At 49.8% G+C, this 18,645-nt stretch overlaps 1 protein-coding gene across 3 annotated transcripts in view; it reads left to right on the top strand.

Annotated features, from left to right (window-relative positions):
* KANSL2 (KAT8 regulatory NSL complex subunit 2) overlaps nucleotides 1–18,645 on the top strand; it is a 97,489-nt gene that overhangs the window by 27,738 nt on the left and 51,106 nt on the right. For all 3 annotated transcript variants that reach the window (XM_029594619.1, XM_029594620.1, XM_029594621.1), the window contains exon 5: nucleotides 7,782–7,945. In XM_029594619.1, the coding sequence (XP_029450479.1) occupies nucleotides 7,782–7,945 (164 nt within the window). The remainder of the gene's footprint in view (nucleotides 1–7,781; nucleotides 7,946–18,645) is intronic.

Genomic DNA, 18,645 nt, shown 5'->3' with positions numbered 1-18,645 from the left:
GCAGTATTAGTTTTGAAGAAAATTTATCTTTAAATTGGAGAAAGTTTGAGCTCCACTCTCCTGCGGTGATACCTAAAGGTCCCTCCCCCAGTTGAGAATTCCTGAGGCAATTTCTGAGATCCTTTGGAGGTGTGCCTTGGTCCGGTAGCTGAATCCCAGCATGGACTTTGCTGTTGCAGCAGGTGCAGGAAGCATAGCGTGGCGGTGATGGCTTAAGCCCCCTTCCTCCCACAGTCGGAGACAGTCTCTGTACTCAGCTGGTAAGTGCTGAGCCCAGGTAAGTAAAGAACTCAGATTCAGAGATGTGGAAGGGCTTCGGTAAGTCTTCCCTCTGGTCTCCTTGCGCCGAACGGATGATGTTCTGGATCCCGTTAAAAGAAGGGGGTTTCCGAGTGGGTTGAGCAGCCCCCCCGATGGGCTGGGTCCCGCTTCAGGCTCGGTGGTCACGCCACGTGGCAGGCCGCAGAGGTGCCATCTTGCATGCAGTTTGGTATGACGTCATTTTCCCCCATTGACCATCGGTACACACGGTACGGACCGGCCCTGTTGTGCGCATACTAGCATGCATAAGTACACGCACAACTGGACGCTAATACTTACGCACATCGAGGCTCCGGCAATAAAGAAGCACAAGCGACACTCCCTTTGCTACCTGCCATAATAGGGCTGCACATTCTGACCTAGAATCCTTCCTGTGTCAGCAATGTGAGGAAGGCCAGAGAGGGCTGGACACTCAAAACTTCTCTAAGTCCAGCCCCTCCCAGTCTGAGGACAGGTCAGCCACGATCTTATCGGGTAGCACCCCGTATCTGAGCAATCCCGGGGCTGCGTTCTCCCCAGGCGAGAGCAGTTCAGTGGACTCTACCCCGGTTCCTCCTGGGCTAGGCAACCTTTTTCTTGGGTGGAATTCTTTCAGGGCCTTAAAGCCTTTTGTTCAGACAGTCAGTTGCTGCCCCTGCCCTTCTGACCCCAGCTGAGAAGGCCTCGTTCTCCCAGCCCTATCAGCATGCCATGCCTCACAAAGGGTATTCCTGACAGGGATCGGGACACCACGGATGACGAAGGGGATGCAGACTCATTGGAGGGTGGGGAAATCCTCCAGGCCTGGAGCCATACCGGACCATGCTACAGTTTTTCCACAAGAGATGAATTGCTGGTCCTGGTCTCCCAGACCCTGAAAACTCTGGGAATTCTTGGCATGGACCCTATGTCGGAGCCAAAGAAGAATCCCATCCTGGTGTGTCTTGCTATTTCCCGATGCAGGAAGCCATCCAGTAGTTGATTGACCTGGAGAGGGATGCCCCGGAAGCCAGTTTTAAAGGAGGTCGGGCCTTGGAGTCCTTGTACCCTCTGGTCCTGACAGCCAAAGAACACCTGCATTTCCTGAAAATGGACGCCCTGGTCTGTGCAGTCTCAAAGCGAACAACTATCCCAGTAGAGAGAGGAGCAGCCTCGAAGGATGCACACGATAGACGGTTGGAGTCCATCCTTAAGTAAGCCTTTGACGTGACAGCAGTGAAACTGCAGATCACTTCTTGATGTGCCCTGGTGGCTCGCGTATCTGCTTCTCTCGAGAGAGGCAGATAGATCGGGGACGCATCCCAGAGGTGATCGAGCCCTCCGCGGCCTTTCTAACGGATGCAAGCTCTGACCTAGTGCGCCCCTCTGCCAGAGGAGTAGCCTCAGTGGTGGTGGCCAGAAGAAAGCTATGGCTTTGAATTTGGTCAGCTAACATGACCTCTAAGGCAAACCTCACAAATTTGCCCTTTAAGGGATCTCTCCTATTCGGAAGCGAATTGGAAAAGCTAGCCAGTAAGTGGGGTGAATCTCCAGTGCCTCGGCTACCGAAAGATAAGAAAGAGGTTGCAGCGCCCCTCGCACATGAGGGGTCGGGCCAGGGGCTCCCAGCACTTCAGCCCTATAGAAACTCGTCATTTCAGACATCTCAGCCCTCGGCAAGGTCTCAGTCTTTTCGGAGCAGACAACCAAAAAGAGGAACTGGTTCAGGCTCAGGTTCGACCCGAATTTCCCAATGAAGTTTGGCCAACCCATACACGGGATGAGGAGATAGAGGGCCGACTATCCCTCTTCTATCAGCAGTGGGTCGAGATCACATCAGACAAATGGGTACTGGACATCATATGAGAAGGATACGCTCTGGAATTTCACAGCATCTCTCGGGACATGTCACCTTGCCACTCCCAGCACAAAAAACTGGCAGTGGAATCTGTTAATAAGGTTTCTCAGTTTGAGGGCTATAACTCCGGTACCTACACCCTAGGAAAATACAGGGTGGTATTCCATCTATTTCATCGTTCCCAAGAAGGCGAGTTCATTCCGACCCATCCTGGACCTCAAGAGCATCAATCGTCTGCAGATAATTACCTTCGACATGAAAACTCTTTTGCTCAGTCATAATGGCTGTACAATCGGGAGAGTTCTTAACCTCTCCGAGGCCTACCTTCATATCCCAATCCGTCAAGACCACCAGTGTTTCCTACGCTTTGCAGTACTTAGTCGCCATTATCAGTCCCGGGTGTTGCCCTTCGACTTGGCAACCGCCCCAACATTCTCCAAAATTATGGTGATCGTGGCAGTGGCACTGAGGAAAGAAGGGAATCCTGGTGCACCCTTACTTAGATGACTAGCTGATCCAGGTGAAGTCGTTGGAAGAGAACCTCCAGGTAACCAGCAGAGTCGGGTCCCTGCTTCAGGATCTCGGTTGGATCATGAACGTGGACAAGAGCAGCCTCAAGCCCTCCCTTAGAATACCTGGGAGTCTGGTTCAACACCAAGCAGGACATTCTTCCTTCCTCCCCTCCCTCAAGGATAAGGAAACTGATGTGCCAAGTATGTTGGTTGACTAACACAATACACTCCAAGGTATGGCGCTATCTCCAGATCCTAGGCCTGATGGAGTCAACCCTGGAGGTAGTACCATGGGCGAGGGCACACAGGCGGCCACTCCAACGCTCCCTGCTGTCACATTGGAACCCACTTTCTCAAGACTACTTAATTCGCCTCCACCTTCCGATGGAATTATGTTCATGGCTTCAGTGGTGGCTACAGGAAGTTCACCTAAGCAAGAGTATAAGCCTGTCCCCACCGAACTGGCTAATCCTTGCGACGGAATTGAGCCTCCGAGGGTGGGGAGCTCACTGTCAGGAACTCAAAACCCAGGGGTGATGGTCCAAGGAAGAGGCGCGCTGGAACATAAACTGCCTGGAAGCACGAGCGGTCAGATTAGCATGTCTGCAATTCAGCCACAGGCTCCAGGGTCAGGCAGTCTGCGTGATGTCTGACAACGCAACTGTAGCTTACATCAACTACCAGCGAGGAACCAAAAGCTACCAAGTGTCTCTGGAGATAGATCCCCTTATGGAATGAGCGGAGGTAAATCTACAAGGGATCTCTGCCTCCTGCATCATGGGAAAAGACAATGTCAGAGTAGACTCTCTCTCAGCAGGGAGAGTCTGGATCCAGGGGAATGGGCGTTGTCGACCAGAGCCTTCCGGCTCCTAGTAGCTCACTGGGGCCTCCCATCCGTCGACCTACTGGCCACATCTCACAACGCGAAGGTCCCCGGATTCTTCAGTCGCAGAAGAGATCGGCAGTCCCAAGGGACTGACACCCTTGTCCAAACCTGGCCAGAGGAGGACTTACTGTATGCCTTCCTTCCTTAATCTCTGCTGGGCAAGGACATTCGCAGGATCAAACGCCACAGAGGATTATTCTTTCTGGTGGCCATGGATTGGCCCAGACGCCCGTGGTATACATATACGCAGAGGCTTCTAGTGGAGAGCCCCACTATACCTCCCCCCGCACAGGGACCACCTCCAACAAAGTCCGATCCTTCACAAGGACCCAACTCTGTTTTGTTTTACAGTATGGCCCTTGAGGGGGCTTGCCTGATGAAGCATGGATATTCAGTGGCTGTAATTGCAACCTTGCTCCGCACGTGGAAGTTCTCGACCGTCCCTGGTGTACGTGCGGATCTGGAAAATATTTGAGACCTGGTGTGAGGAATGTGTAGTGCCCCCACAGATGACAAAGATCCCTATGATTCTAGAATTTTTACAGAACAGCCTGAACAAAGGGCTGTCCCTCAACTCCTGGAAGGTCCAGGTGGTGGGGTGTGTCTCCTGTTTCAGGGGCGAGTTGAATGGAACCCACCTGTCGTCGTATCCGGACTTGGCCTGTTTCCTAAAAGGGATTAAACAACTTCGACCACCCTTAAAGTGACTGGTCCCCCTATAGAACCTCAATCTAGTATTGGATTTTTTTTTAGCAGGGTCTTCCTTTCGGCTGCTGCACAGTCTGTGTCTATGCCTGTTAATGCTGAAGACTGTATTCTTGGTGGCAATATGCTCGGCCCGTCGCATCTCTGAACAACTGGAGCCGTTTCTTCTGTTTACTCCAGGAATAGTACAGTTTCACACCGTTCCTTCCTTCCTTACCAAAGGTAGTCTTGGTGTTTTTTTTCACCTGAACCAGTCCATTTCCTTACCATCCCTTGATAGATGCAAAGACACGGAAGACTTCCTCCTATTCCAATAGGCTTTTAATACAATATCTGGAATGCTCAGAACCTGTGCGCAAGACGGACCACTTGTTTGTTCTTCGCGTGCTACCATAGCTCAATGGATCAAGGAAGTGATCATGGGAGCTTATGTAGAGGCAGGGAAGCCTTTACCCCTTCAGGTTAAAGTTCATTCCACTAGGGCCCAGGCAGCATCCTGGGCGGAAGCTAAGGTACGGTCTCCTGTCGACATCTGAGCAGTGATGTGATGTCCTCCTTACACACCTTCTCCAGGTTCTAGCGCCTGGACATCCAGGCCTGAGAGTACACAGCCTTTGCGAGGCCGGTGTTAACTGTACTTGAAGCAGCCTCCCACCCTGTTGGGTGTAGCTTTTGTACATCCCAGTGGTCCTGAGTCCATCTGGCTACATGCTAGGAAATGGAAAAACTACTTACCTGATAATTATTATAGACAGATGGACTCTGCATCCCGCCCATGAGGTGAATCTCTATTCCATGACTTCCAGACTTCCAATCTCAGTCGGGGAGTGGCCCTCAAAGTTCCCGATTACTACCGATGCCAGTCTCTCTGGATGGGGAACAGTTTCAGTCCCATTCGGTTCAGGGCTCCTGGTCCACGAGACAGTCCGCATGGTCTATCAACCATCTAGAGACCAGGGCAGTTCGTTTGGCCTTGGAGTTTCTGCCGTTACTACAGAATCATTCGGTTCGAGTTCTGTCGGACAACGCGACAACAGTAGTATATATAAAACAGCAGGTTGGAATCAAAAGCAAGGCATTGGCTCTAGAGGTGCAGAGGTTGGTGCTCTGGTCGGAACGACATCTAGAGAGATTAGCGGCATCTCACTTCGCAGGAACAGAGAATGTTCAGACAGATTTCTTGAGCCGCACACACTTCAATCCAGGTGAGTAGGAACTCTGACAGCCATGCAGTTAATTTGAGATCATTGGGGTCTACCTCACGTCGACCTTATGGCGACCTCTCGGAAAGCCAAGGCCTTCGAATTCGTCAGTCGCCGAAGACAAAGTGGGGCCGAAGGGGTCAACGCTCTGGTTCTACCATGGCCTCAGGGAGTTCTACAATGTTTTTCCTCCATGGCCGCTGGTGGGAAAAGTTCTACGTCACATAGAAAAACATTGCGGAGAGGCGATTCTGGTGGCTCCAGAGTGACCTCGGCGTTCGTGAATGGGCGGATCTGGTCAGCCTGGCGGTGGATAACTCGCTTCGCTTCGGCCACCTAATGTGTCGTCTTTGACAGGGTCCTATATTTTTCGACCAGGCTGCTCGCTTTTTGTCTAGTGGCATGGCTTTTGAGAGGAGGCGTTTGAAAAGGAAAGATTACCCGGACTTGGTAGTCAGCACATTGTTACAGTCTAGAAGGAAGTCTACGAACCTCTCATGTTTGAATATGGAAGATTTTTGAGTCCTGGTGTTCCATCAGGGGAATTTGCCCTCTTAAGGCCTTAATTCCTGAAATATATTTCTTACAGGATGTCTTCACCAAGGTTTTACCTCTGTTCTCTTAAAGTGCAGGTAGTAGCACTGGCAAAATTGAAGGTTCCTCTATTTCGTCTCATCCGGACGTGGTTCGTTTTCTTAGAAGTACGATGAATCTTCGTCCTCCGGTTCGGAAATCTTGTACGTCCTGGAATCTTAATATAGTACTTAAAGCTTTATGTGAACCTCCCTTCGAGCCACTCCGAAGGGCTACGTTAAAGGACTTGACACTTAAATGGCGATGAGAAAAATTACCTTGTTCAGCTAGAAGAATTTCTGAGTTACAGATGTTATCTTGTCTAGATCCTTTCCTTCAGATTTCGGAGTCCGGAGTTTCTTTACGGACGATACCTTCCTTTTTACCAAAGGTGGTTTCAGCGTTCCATGTCAGTCTTTGGAACTTCTGGCTTTTCCTAACTTAACGGCGTCAGATCCTAATGTGAGGGAGCTCAAATGTCTAGATGTTCGGAGAGCTTTATTGCGTTACCTTAAGATTACCAATGACTTTCAGAGGTCCAATCATCTCTTCGTGCTGTGGAGTGATCCCAAATAGAGGCCCAAGGCTTCTAAAGCCTCTATTGCATGATGGTTGAAGGAGGCTATTTCTTACACGTATATTACATGGGGTCATCCAGTTCCGGAAGGCTTGCATGCTCACTCCACACGTTCGCAAGCGGCCTCGTGGGTGGAATCTCAACTTGTTTCCCTACAGGAAATTTGCAGAGCGGCAACTACGCTTAGATGTCGGGGCTCCGGCAAACCCTTCCTTTGGCGAGAGTGTTTTGCGAGCAGGACTCTCCAGGTCCCACCCTCTGTAAGGGCTTTGGTACATCCCAGGTGTCTGGACTGATCCAGGTACGTACAGGGAAAGGAAAATTGGTTCTTACCTGCTAATTTTTGTTCCTGTAGTACCACGGATCAGTCCAAAGCCCGCCCAATTAGAAGGGGGTTATATTAAGGGGAGAGTTGTCCGCTCAGTTGTAAGATTGTTCTCTGTTGCATTCCATGTTCTTGTTAATTGTTTAATGGTTCCATATTTTTTGCTATTATCTGCTTTGATATAGATATATACTGATGAACTGCAGGTGGCACGGTTGCTTAGATTCGGTGTCAGCGAGGTTTTTTTTCCCCTCTGTCTTCATCTGCTGATAGGGGGAGATGAACCCAGGTGTCTGTACTGATCCGTATTACAGGAACGAAAATTAGCAGGTAAGAACTAATTTTCCTATATTTTTGACTGATTAAGAAGCCCTAACCTCATTGACAATTTGATTTGTCCATTTGGTTTCTGAAGTCGTTTTTTCCTCTACATTAGTGTATATATAATTGAAACTTAAAAAGAAACCCCTTATGTATTGAAAATTCAGATTATAGATTTTTGATAGATAGTTTTGTTTTGTTTTGAATTACCAAGTACAAAGAGCCTGGGGGGGGGGTTTTTTGTATTTGATAAAACTTAGGATCAACATAATGAAAATTTCTTCAGCATGGTTGATCTATGGAACAGCTAATCAGCTGAAGTAGCAGAGGCATAACTAGTATGAGGGAATGGGATAGGCACAGAGGATGTTGCAGGGAAGTCAAGAATGCTGGAAATAAAGTAACCTATTTACAACAGAGGTCCTAGTCCCTTTAAATGCAAAATGGGAGATAGCCTTAGTGAATCAAGCCTAATAAGTGGAAATGGGCCTGGCAGTCTTTGCATGGTTCTGTTTTTAATATTAAGGCTTCTGGTGATTACAGGCATGCTGGTGTGTATACAGCAGAAGAAGTGGCACTGATCATGCGTGAGAAGCTGATTCGCTTACAGTCTCTTTATATTGACCAATTCAAACGCTTACAGCATCTGCTGAAAGAGAAGAAACGGCGTTTCTTACACAGCCGTAAGGGAGAGCATGAAACTATTGGTGAGTACTGGAACAGGAAATCATCTGTAACCTTGTGCTAGCTTGCATGTATGACAAAACTGGGTTTTATATGCACTGTGATTCCTAGTTTTCCTGAGAGCTCCTTTGCCTTAAGCTTGTCTGCAGGTGGTGCTCTGACCTTTAAAACACTGGAATTCAAATTGAAGCTTGGCATGCCTTCTCAACTCAGTGAGGCTTGAGTAGCATATGTCCCAGTATCCTCAATGAGTTGTAAAATTGTAACTTCCTGCAGTGCCATTGGTCCTTCAAGCACAGCCCAAAGAGTATCTGTTCCCCAGGTTTGTAGAACAGTCCTGGCTGGAAGTGGAGAGGAACCAGATCTGTGCCAAGGCTTGTAACGTTTGGCCGGCTGCAAGATATCCCCGCAACTGACCTCCACCTCTGGCCCGCCCCATCCCACCAATGCTTAGATGCACGCTGAGCTATGAGGATCCTGCGGTGGTAACTCCAGGGATGGTGCTCCCTGATGATGACATGCAGCTAGGTATTTAAGCCTCATTTGCGCTACAGCCAATGCCTCAGCATCAGGTCATCCTGTGTTTCCTGCAGTGTGTTGCTCTGTGTTCCTGTCTAGCCTATTCCAGTTCTTGCTTGCCTATCCCAGTTCCTGTCTTGATCCTACCTAGCATTGCGCCTCTTTTGCCTGGACCTTGAACAAGCCTGCCTGCTGTCTGCCTCAACACTGGACCCCTGACACTTCCTGATCTCAGCTGCCTTGACCTCTGCCTGAACATACTGTGTGCTTGCAGCCTACCCTGACTTTGGCCTACAACTTGACTCTGACTGCTTTCTGTAGGACCCTTGCCTAAACCCTGTCAGCTCCTGGAATCTAAGGGCTCAAACTGCAGGGAATGGGACTGGTTTAGGTGAATCTAAGACCTCGTCCCAGTAGTATGTCCACTTGCTGTTGGTGTGGGTCTAGTGGGTTCACCTGCTAGACTGTCAATCATGCCATAGCTAAGAGCTCTCATTCTATGATATTGCTGATGCCATGAGCTTGGTGGACCCACCCTCAGCTCAGGCCATATCTGGATTGGCCCACACTCCAGCAGCAGCAAGAGCAGCTCAGTCAGCTGGATTACTCCAAGGCTTTGCCATGTGAATGGACACCATACAGGCTCGCTGTCACACCTCCAGTGGCGCCAGTCTGTGTTCTGGGACCTATGCCATAGTTAGCATCTCTTCTTAGATACGATGGGGACATCAAGGCCTGCAGAGGCTTCATCAGTCAATGCTTAATACATTTTGAACTGCAGACTGCCATCTTTCCCTCCGACCAGACCAAGGCGACATACATCCTTTCACTCTTGGCCTGTTTGGCGCTAACCTGGGCATCGTCTCTGTGTGGAAAGGAGTAATGAGCCTCTCATGGGCAACTTGGAGGAATTCTTGAGGCAATTTTGCCTTTTGAACCAAGACAGGCCTCCTCGGCAACTGCTGAGCTGCTTGTCTCAGGAAAGGCATATGAACGGGGGGTGGGGGGGGAATACGCTTTCCACTTCTGCACCTGTCCTCTGAACTGTGTTGGAACTAGGAGAGTTTGATCTCCATTTTAAGGCAAGGTTTTGCCCAGCGGAATAAGGTTCCCTGTACGTACCAGGATCAGTCCAGACAGTGGGTTAGCTCCCCCTTCCAGCAGATGGAGTCAGATAGAACTTTGAAGGATGCTTCCTTATAAGGTAGTGCACCCTCTACTAATCCCCAGTATTCTCCTGACTCCAGCAGATGACAGTGGTGGCTTTTGTTCCCCACTTAGATGACTGGAAAGCTATTTTAGGAATCTTTTCTATTTTCCTCAGCTTTCCTTTTAGATGGATCAAGTCTAAAAAAAAATAAAAGATTTTTTTTTGAATTTTCTGAGGGAATTATTTGGAGAGCTTTCCTGTAGCCTCCGCTCCTGTTTTAGTAGGAGCATTCTATAGCTTGCAGACAGTACTATTTGCAGCTCTCTCCACTCCTCCCATCTCTGTCGGGGTAAGTTTTTTTTAAATTTCCTTTTGACAAGTTATTTCCTCTCTCCGAGGTGCAAGTCTGTGGTGCTGACCTCTCCCCCTGTGGCTGCTATCCGACCCGCTGCCCCTGAGACGCTGTTTTCCTCGGGGCAGCAGGCACAGAGAGGCGTTATTCCTCTGTGCCTCTATCTGTGGGTTGCTGAGGGATAGAGAGAGAGCAGGACTGAAGCGGAGGCTATTACCCGCTTCTTACAGCCACGAACCTGGTGAGCGTGACCACGGAAGAACAGGCTGAAGCGGAGGTTTTTCCCGCTTCCCGCAGCTTTAAACCCTGCCTGTTTCTCGCGTTAAGAACAGCTGATTCCCTCATGGCTCCGTCGGGGATCCCCATGCTTCGTTCATCCAGGGATTTGCACAGCTTGCCTCCCTGGTGGGGAGGGACCCTCTCAACCGCCGGGCCGCTCTGGTTCTCGTCTTCTGGCGTGCCTCGACGCTCAGGGGCCGGCCCAGATCCCGCTGACCGCGGGAACAGCAGCCATTTTGTTTCCAGGCTCGGCTGCTCCAGCGCTAACAGGAGAAGAGCAGGATGCTCCTTTTTTCATCTCAGCTGCCGGTTTTGACACCCGTTCCACCTCTGGAGCCTTTTCCTCAGTCGGGGGATCTTCCCACTCTTCCTCCGTTGGGGCCACCTCCGTTTGCCACAGATTTTGTTCTCCTTCACAATGCTTACCTCACCAGAATGGCTCAGCGGTCCCAGGACCAGGGGTACCTCAGACCACCTCAAGCGCTCCGAGGGTCTGTTTGGTACACCCCTCTGCGGGATGGGGGGGTCTGTTCCTCAGTAGGACCCAGATCCGGATGAAACTTCAACTACGGCTCAATTGGAAGAGGATGATCCTAGAGTCCTACGGATCTTCCAGAGGGATGAGCTGGACCCCCTCATTCCACATATCCTACAGGAATTGGACTTTGAGGTCCCTCAGGACCCGCCTGAGCCTAATCCACCAGCGAAGAAAGGGGACCCCCCTTCTGGCTGGTCTACGTCTGCTGTGTAGGTCCTTCCCTTCCCATCCCACGTTCCTTCAACTGTTATCCAGGGAATGGGATTCTCCGGAGACCTCCCTCAAGGTAGGCAGAGCCATGGATAAGCTATATCCTCTCCCGGATGATTTCCTGGAGCTTAAGGTTCCCAAAGTAGATTCTGCAGTCTCAGCAGTGACGAAAAGAACTACCATTCCAGTAACGGGTGGTGTAGCCTTGCGAGATCTTCAAGATTGAAAGCTGGAAGCTTATCTTGAGTTTTCGAGTTATCTGCCCTGGAGGTCCGGGCGGCCATTTGTAGTTCCTTCGCTCAGCGTGCAGGCCTCTGCTGGCTTAAACAGCTGCTCAGCTCCCAGGAGTTGCCTCCTGAGGAAGCACTTCAGGCAGACCACCTGGAGGCCGTCATAGCATATGGAGCAGACGTGCTATATGACATTCTGAGAGTATTGGCCAGATCTATGGTTTCTGCAGTCTCGGCTAGACGCCTCCTCTGGCTTCACAACTGGTCGGCGGATTCTTCTTCCAAGTCGCAGCTGGGAATCCCTACCCTTCAAGGACAATCTACTATTTGGGGAGGATCTGGACCAGATTATCAAGTCCCTCGGAGAGAATAAGGAACACAAACTGCCAGAGGATCGCCCTCGTTCTTCTAGGTTATTTAATTCCACTAGAAGCCGATTCAGGAATCAATGTCGTTTCCACCAGGCAAAGGACTGCAGCTCCTCATCAGCATTCCTCTCGATCTCAATCCTGGACTCAGTCCTTTCGTGCCCGAAGACAGCCCCGCTCTGGTTCGGCCCAGGGGACGTCCTCAAAGTCTTCACAATGAAGCTATGCCGGCCCACTCCCCGATCCCCAGGATAGGGAGATGTCTCTCCCTTTTCTACGAGGAGTGGGTCAACATTAGATCAGTGGGTCCTGGATATTCTAAGACACGGCTACGTGTTAGAATTTGCTCGGCCGCTAAGAGACAGGTTCCTCTTCTCTCCATGTGGCCCAGTCCAGAAACTCCTCATAGTCCGGCAGACACTCGACAGACTTCTGGCTCTCTGAGCGATTTGTCCGGTCCCCCCCCGGAAGTAGGCCGAGGACATTATTTGGTGTACTTCGTAGTCCCCAAGAAGAAAGGTTCCTTCCGCCCGATCTTGGATCTCAAGATGGTCAAGATTCCCTACTTTCGGATGGAAACCTTGCGCTCCGTGATAGCGGTGGTACACTCCGGAGAATTTTTGGCCTCCCTGGATCTGATGGAACCTTATCTACACATACCCATCCTCAAAGTCAATTAGCATTTTCTGCGATTCAAGATTCTGGGACAGCATTTCCAGTTCCAGGCTCTACCCTTTGGTCTTGCGACCGCTCCTCGAACCTTCACGAAGGTGATGATAGTAGTAGCTGCCGCTCTCCGGAGGGAGGGAGTCTTGCTGCACCCATACCTGGATGACTGGCTCATTCGGGCAAAGTCCTCAGCCCAGTGCCCACCGGGTGGTCGACAAGGTGTTGACGCTTCTTCACTCCCTCGGTTGGGTGGTCAACTTCACCAAGAGCAGCCTTTCTCCATCTCAGTCTCTGGACTTCCTGGGGGCGCATTTCGACACAGCGCTGGACAAGGTGTCTCTGCCCCGGACAGAGCTCATACACTCATAGCTCAGATACAGCGATTCATTGGTCTCTCACTTCCAATGGCGTGGGATTACCTCCAGGTACTGGGATCCATGGCTTCCACCATCAATCTGGTCCCCTGGGCGTTTGCACAAGCGTCCCTTACAGCGCGCCTTGCTCTCCCGCTGGAAGCTGGTGTCTTGGGACTTCCAAGCCACCCTTCCTCTGCCGCAGGGAGTCAAGGACAGTCTCTCGTGGTGGTTCAACCTGTCTCATCTTCTCCAGGGTGTTCCTTTGGATATCCCGAAATGGGTAATCGTCACGACGGACGCCAGTCTCTCTGGCTGGGGAGCGGTGTGTCAGATGAGTTCTGCGCAAGGGAAGTGGACGCCGTCCCAAGCAACTTGGCCGATCAATCGCTTGGAGACCAGAGCAGTGTGTCTGGCATTGAAACGCTTCCTACCTCTTTCCATCGTTGCACAGTCCGACTACCTCAGATAATGCGACCACTGTGGCCTACATCAATCGCCAAGGGAGCATGAGGAGCCGGCATGTCTCTCGGGAGACAGACAGGTTGATAGCGTGGGCGGAGACTCATCTCTCCCGCCTAGCGGCTTCTCACACTGCAGGCGTAGACAACGTTCAAGCCGACTTTCTCAGTCAACATCTAGATCCCGGAGAGTGGGAACTCTCAGAGGAGGTGGTGAATCTCCTGTTCCATAGATGGGGGACCCCCTATCTGGACCTAATGGCAACCTCCCGGAATGCCAAGGCAGCTCTGTTCTTCAGTCGCAGAAGAGAGTACGGCACAGAGGGAGTTGATGCCTTAGTCCTCCCCTGACCCCGTCACGTTCTCCTCTGCGTGTTTCCCCCTTGGCCTCTGGTGGGCAAGGTGCTCCGGAGAATAGAGTCCCACCAGGGCCCGGTAATTCTGGTGGCACCGGAATGGCCCAGTTGTCCATGGTTTGCAGACTTGATCAACCTCGCAGTGGACAGACCTTCGTCTGGGTCACCTTCCATGCTTGCTGCATCAGGGTCCTGTATCTTTCGCCCAGGCTGATCGCTTCTGTCTTGCGGCCTGGCTTTTGAGAGGCGCCGGCTGAGACGGCGTGGATACCCAGAGGCCGTTATCTCGACCCTCCTCAAGGCTAGAAAGACGTCTACCTCCATCTCCTATATCAGGGTATGGAAAGTTTTTGAGAACTGGTGTGCCTCCATACCTGTGTTGCCTCTGGTGGCTCAGATCCTATCTTTTCTTCAACAGGGACTGGACCAAGGGTCTGGCCTACAATTCGCTGAGTGCAAGTCTTTGCCCTAGGCTCTCTACTTCATCAACGAGAAGGAACTTCCCTTTCCTCTCACCCGGATATCATCCGATTCCTCAGGGGGTTGAAGCACGTGAAACCCCCGGTCCCACGCTCTTTATCCTTCGTGGAGTCTCAATCTCGTTCTCCGAATCTTGGTCGGACCACCCTTTGAACCCATGCGTTCCACGACCCTCAAGGATATCACTCTCAAGATGGTTTTCCTGGTAGCTATCTGTTCTGCCCGCAGAATCGTGGAGCTTCAAGCACACAAAGTAGGGCTCTCTCGTGCAGAGAGCCCTACCTTCGTTTTACGGATTCGGGAGTTTCCTTGTGCACTGTGCCTGCTTTTCTGCCCAAGGTGGTTTCCGAGTTCCACTTGAATCAGACGGTAGAGCTTCCGTCCTTCTCAGCGGACACATCGGCGGATCTACGCAAGCTAGATGTCAAGCGTATCCTCATTCGCTATCTGGAAGTCACTTATGATTCTCGCTTGTCTGACCATCTTTTTGTTCTCTGGCATGGTCCGAAGAAGGGGGCCAAGGCGTCAAACTACCATTGCTCGCTGGCTGAAGGAGGCGATCTCGGTAGCCTACATTGGAGTGGGTCGACAACCTCCGGCGGGTGTCAAGGCCCATTCTCTCTGAGCTCAGGCTGCTTCCTGGGCGGAGATGCAATCTGTCTCGTTCCAGGAGATTTGTCTGGCGGCAACTTGGAAATCGTTACATACCTTTGCTCGTCATTATCGTCTACACATAGTCTCCTACTTTTGGCTCCTTTGGCTCTAGGGTCATTTGAGAAGGGCTTTCCGGGGCCCACCCTACATAGGGAAGCTTTGGTACATCCCACTGTCTGGACTGATCCTGGTACGTACAGGGAAAAGAAATTGATTCCTTACCTGCTAATTTTCGTTCCTGTAGTACCAAGGATCAGTCCAGACGCTATCCCTGACTGTTTATTGGGTTTGGGATTGCCTCTCTGTTGAAATTGTTCTTCAGTGCCTTTTTTCCTTTGGCTGGTTAATGGTTCATTCTGCAAGTTTGTTGTTTGACACTGTTTTGTGCCCATTGCACACTGTTATTTGTTACTTAATTCTATTGTTCTTGATCCATCCTGATTTTCCTCTTTGCTTTGATATACTCCATACTGAGGATTAGTAGAGGGTGCACTACCTTTTAAGGAAGCATCCTTCAAAGTTCTATCTGACTCCATCTGCTGGAAGGGGGAGATAACCCACTGTCTGCACTGATCCTTGGTACTACAAGAACGAAAATTAGCAGGTAAGGAATAATTTTCTTATGAACTGGCTGGTTGAGCCCTTCTAGTTGGCCTTTAATACCTCATTGCCGTTGCCATTCACATTGATGACCGCTTCCAGGAGCGTAATAGAGAGGTGTTAGTGTCCCTGGAAGCTTGCGCACAAATTTCAGCATCCATTGATGTCTACCACCAGAGATGCCCTCCGCTGAAGAGTCCATACAGCTCAGTAGAATCCAGTTAATTGAGGAAAAGAAGCTGAGGTACTGTCAACTCAACTTCTATCTGTACTATACTGGGCAGGGGCACTTTGCCATCCATTGTCTGGTAAAGGTGGGAAACGTCTGAACCTAGGGTAGGTCAGAGACAACACTAGGTCACTCTGCACCCTCTCCACATCTACTAATTTCTATCAGCATCATCTCTCATGCAAGGGAAATTCACACACAAGCCTTCTTGGACTTCATTGAAGAACCCTTAATGCAACAATATAACCTACCAGTGGTAACCCTGGAAACCTCTGTGAGGGTTTCCTTGCTCTATAGAGACTCTTACAGGTCATCTGATCCTGCCCACTACTCTGCTAACCCTCTAAGTAGGATTCCTTTACACAGAATAAATCACTTTGTACTACCGAAGGTAGTGAATCATTTATCCTTGGGTTGCCCTAGTTAACCTTGCACAACCCTGTAATTGACTGGCAGGAAGAGATTTATTTATTTATTTATTTAGCATTTTTTTATATACCGAGGTATAGCAGAGTTGCCTTCACTCCGGTTTACATACAAAAAACATGATACATTGAACGATGTTTGAAATTTAAAAAATTTCAAAAGTTAACAGTAATGAGCAAAAAAACATAACAAGAGAATGAATATTACAGGATAACACAGGGTGGAAACCCTGGGTAGGTGGACAGAGATATCTGGGAACATCAAAGACAGAGGACATCTGCATCATGAAACAGGGAATTTGAATGAGGGGGATAATGAAAGATAGCAGGCTATGTTAATATACTTTAAGTCATAGAGTGCAGTCTTTAAAAGATTGGCTGAGTAGCCAGGATTTTAGGTCTTTTTTGAAGGATTGCCCTCTGGAGCCCATTTGGTGGCCACAGTCTCCTTCAGGTTTCCACCTGTACCAGTAGCTTGTGCCATGACTCCGGTCCTTCAGGGCTTCGTCCTAAATATGCAACCTATGCTGAAGCATTCAGCAAAAAGCAAACAGATGCTGCAGCCCCACAGGTCCTATGACTACCCAATCGATCTTCTGCCTGGGAATATGCCCCCTAGGGTCAGTGTATCCATTATCTACTCCGGAGATAAAAGCCATGACAAACTACATCAGAGAACTTGGAAAGGGGGTTTATTCATCCATCTTCATTCCCAGCTGGGGAGGCTGCTTCTTTGAATGGAAGAAAGAAGAGTCCTTCTGACCCTGTATTGAACTAGAGGGGTCTCAGTACCATTACCTGCAAGAGCAGGTACTTGTTGCTTCTAACGGAGCTGTTTGATAGGCTACATACTGCTCAGACATTCACTAAATGGGATCTTAGGGGTGCCTACAATCTCAATAGCAATGGGGCTGAATTGGAAGACTGCATTCAATAACTGTGCCTGGCACTATGAGTACCTAGTTATGCCATTCTGGCTTTGTAATGCTTCAGATGTTTCAACACATGGTCATTGAGATTTTTTTGAGACCATGTCTATTCACATGTCCTTTTCTGTCTAGATGACATGCACATCTTTTCACGATCTTTGGCCCAACACAGAGTGTATGTCAAGCAGGCGTTGCAGAGACTCTATGTTACTTGAAAAATTCATTTCTAAGCCATTCCTGGGGTACATTATCTCCCAACAAAACTAAAAGAGCACATCAATGATTTCCACTCAAAATGACTGATTCTTCCAAAAAGGAAATCAAAATATGTCTCAATAGCTACTCACAATTTTTCGGCAGAGAAACTCCTTCGTATAATTTTTGTGTAATTTTTATGGCCTCATCAAGCCTGACAACATGCCTACCTGATATTTAAATGGAGGCCGTCCAGTCTTCTAATCATTTGCAGTCACAAGTGTAAGTAGTAATATTTTTAACAGTCACTTTAGTTGTTCTAAAGATTGTGCAAAACGTTTTCAGCTCAAACTTTTTCAGCTCAACAAACAGCCGATGTTTCACAGGAACTCTGCTTCATCAGGAGCTGACCAAGTACAATTCTATCATGATTGAATCACAGTTTACATTTCTCTCTGTTCATTTATCTTTCATTTCTCTCTGTTCGATAGTCGAAGAGATTTAAGCTGACAGCTGACGTCTAGATGGTCTCTGTTCCTCCTCACACAGGCGCTGGGGATCGAATGTCCTTCAGTGGATGAGTTCTCGGCTGCGATGCCAGCTTGCGCGGACCCAGTCCTGGTGGGACTCAGGGCTCTTCCATGCACCTTTCCCTTCCATCCCCTGCATAGTCTGATGCTCCTCCGGGAATGGGAGGCTCCCGATTCGGGGCTCTGCGTCGGGAGGGCTATGGAGAAGCTCTATCCTCTTCCGGAGGAGTGCCTGGACATGCTGAAAATTCCCAAGGTGGATTCTTCTGTGTCTGCAGTCACTAAGCACACCACCATTCCGGTGGTGGGTGCTACGGCCCTGACAGATGTTAGACCGCAAGCTAGAATTCCATCTCAAGTGCATCTTCGAAGTTTTGGCCTTGGGTGTTCGGGTGACTATCTGCAGCAGTCTCATGCAGCAGGCAAGCCTTAGGTGAGTTCAACAATTGCTCAGCACCCAGGACCTCCCGTCTGCAGACGCAGAGCAAGTTGGAAGGCGCTATAGCGTATGGGGCGGATGCCCTTTACGACTTGTTCCGTGTCCAAGCAAAAGCGATGGCTTCAGCAGTCTCGGCCAGACTGCTCCTCGGGCTCCATAATTGGTCGGCTGACTCGTCTTCCACGGCGCAGTTGGGCACGCTTCCTTTTAAAGGTAAGTTGCTTTTTGGCGAGGACCTGGAGCAACTTATTAAATCCTTGGGTGAGAACAAGCTTCATAAACTACCCAAGGACTGCCCGAAACAGTCGAGAGCCTTCTTCCCTACATGTAATACTCGGGCAAGAGGGGCCTTTTCTAGGGGAAACTCTTCCAGATCTCAATCCTGATCTCGGTCCTTTCGAGGCTGTCGTGCCTTCCGAGATGATAACCCACAGCGTCCCGCGACCAAGCCCACCTCCCAATGAGATTCAGCTGGCCCGTTCCTCCGTTCCAAACTTAGGTGGTCATCTGTCTCGGTTCCTAGGGAATGGGTCAAAATCACGTCGGACCAGTGGGTCCTAGAGATAATCAAGAGAGGCTACGCTTTAGAATTTCCTCGAGACCTGCCAGATCTGCACATAGTCTCCCCGTGTGGATATCGGAAGCGGGCCGCTGTATGTCAGACTCTCTCGCTAGGGGCTATAGTCCCGGTTCCTGTGGAGGAACAAGGCGCCGGCCAGTATTCCATCTACTTTGTGGTTCTGAAAAAGGATGACTC

The sequence above is a fragment of the Rhinatrema bivittatum genome, chromosome 3, assembly GCF_901001135.1.
Source record: "Rhinatrema bivittatum chromosome 3, aRhiBiv1.1, whole genome shotgun sequence".
NCBI lineage: Eukaryota > Metazoa > Chordata > Amphibia > Gymnophiona > Rhinatrematidae > Rhinatrema > Rhinatrema bivittatum.
The sequence above is the reverse complement of the archived record's forward strand: the minus strand, read 5'-3'. Positions and strand labels throughout refer to the sequence as shown.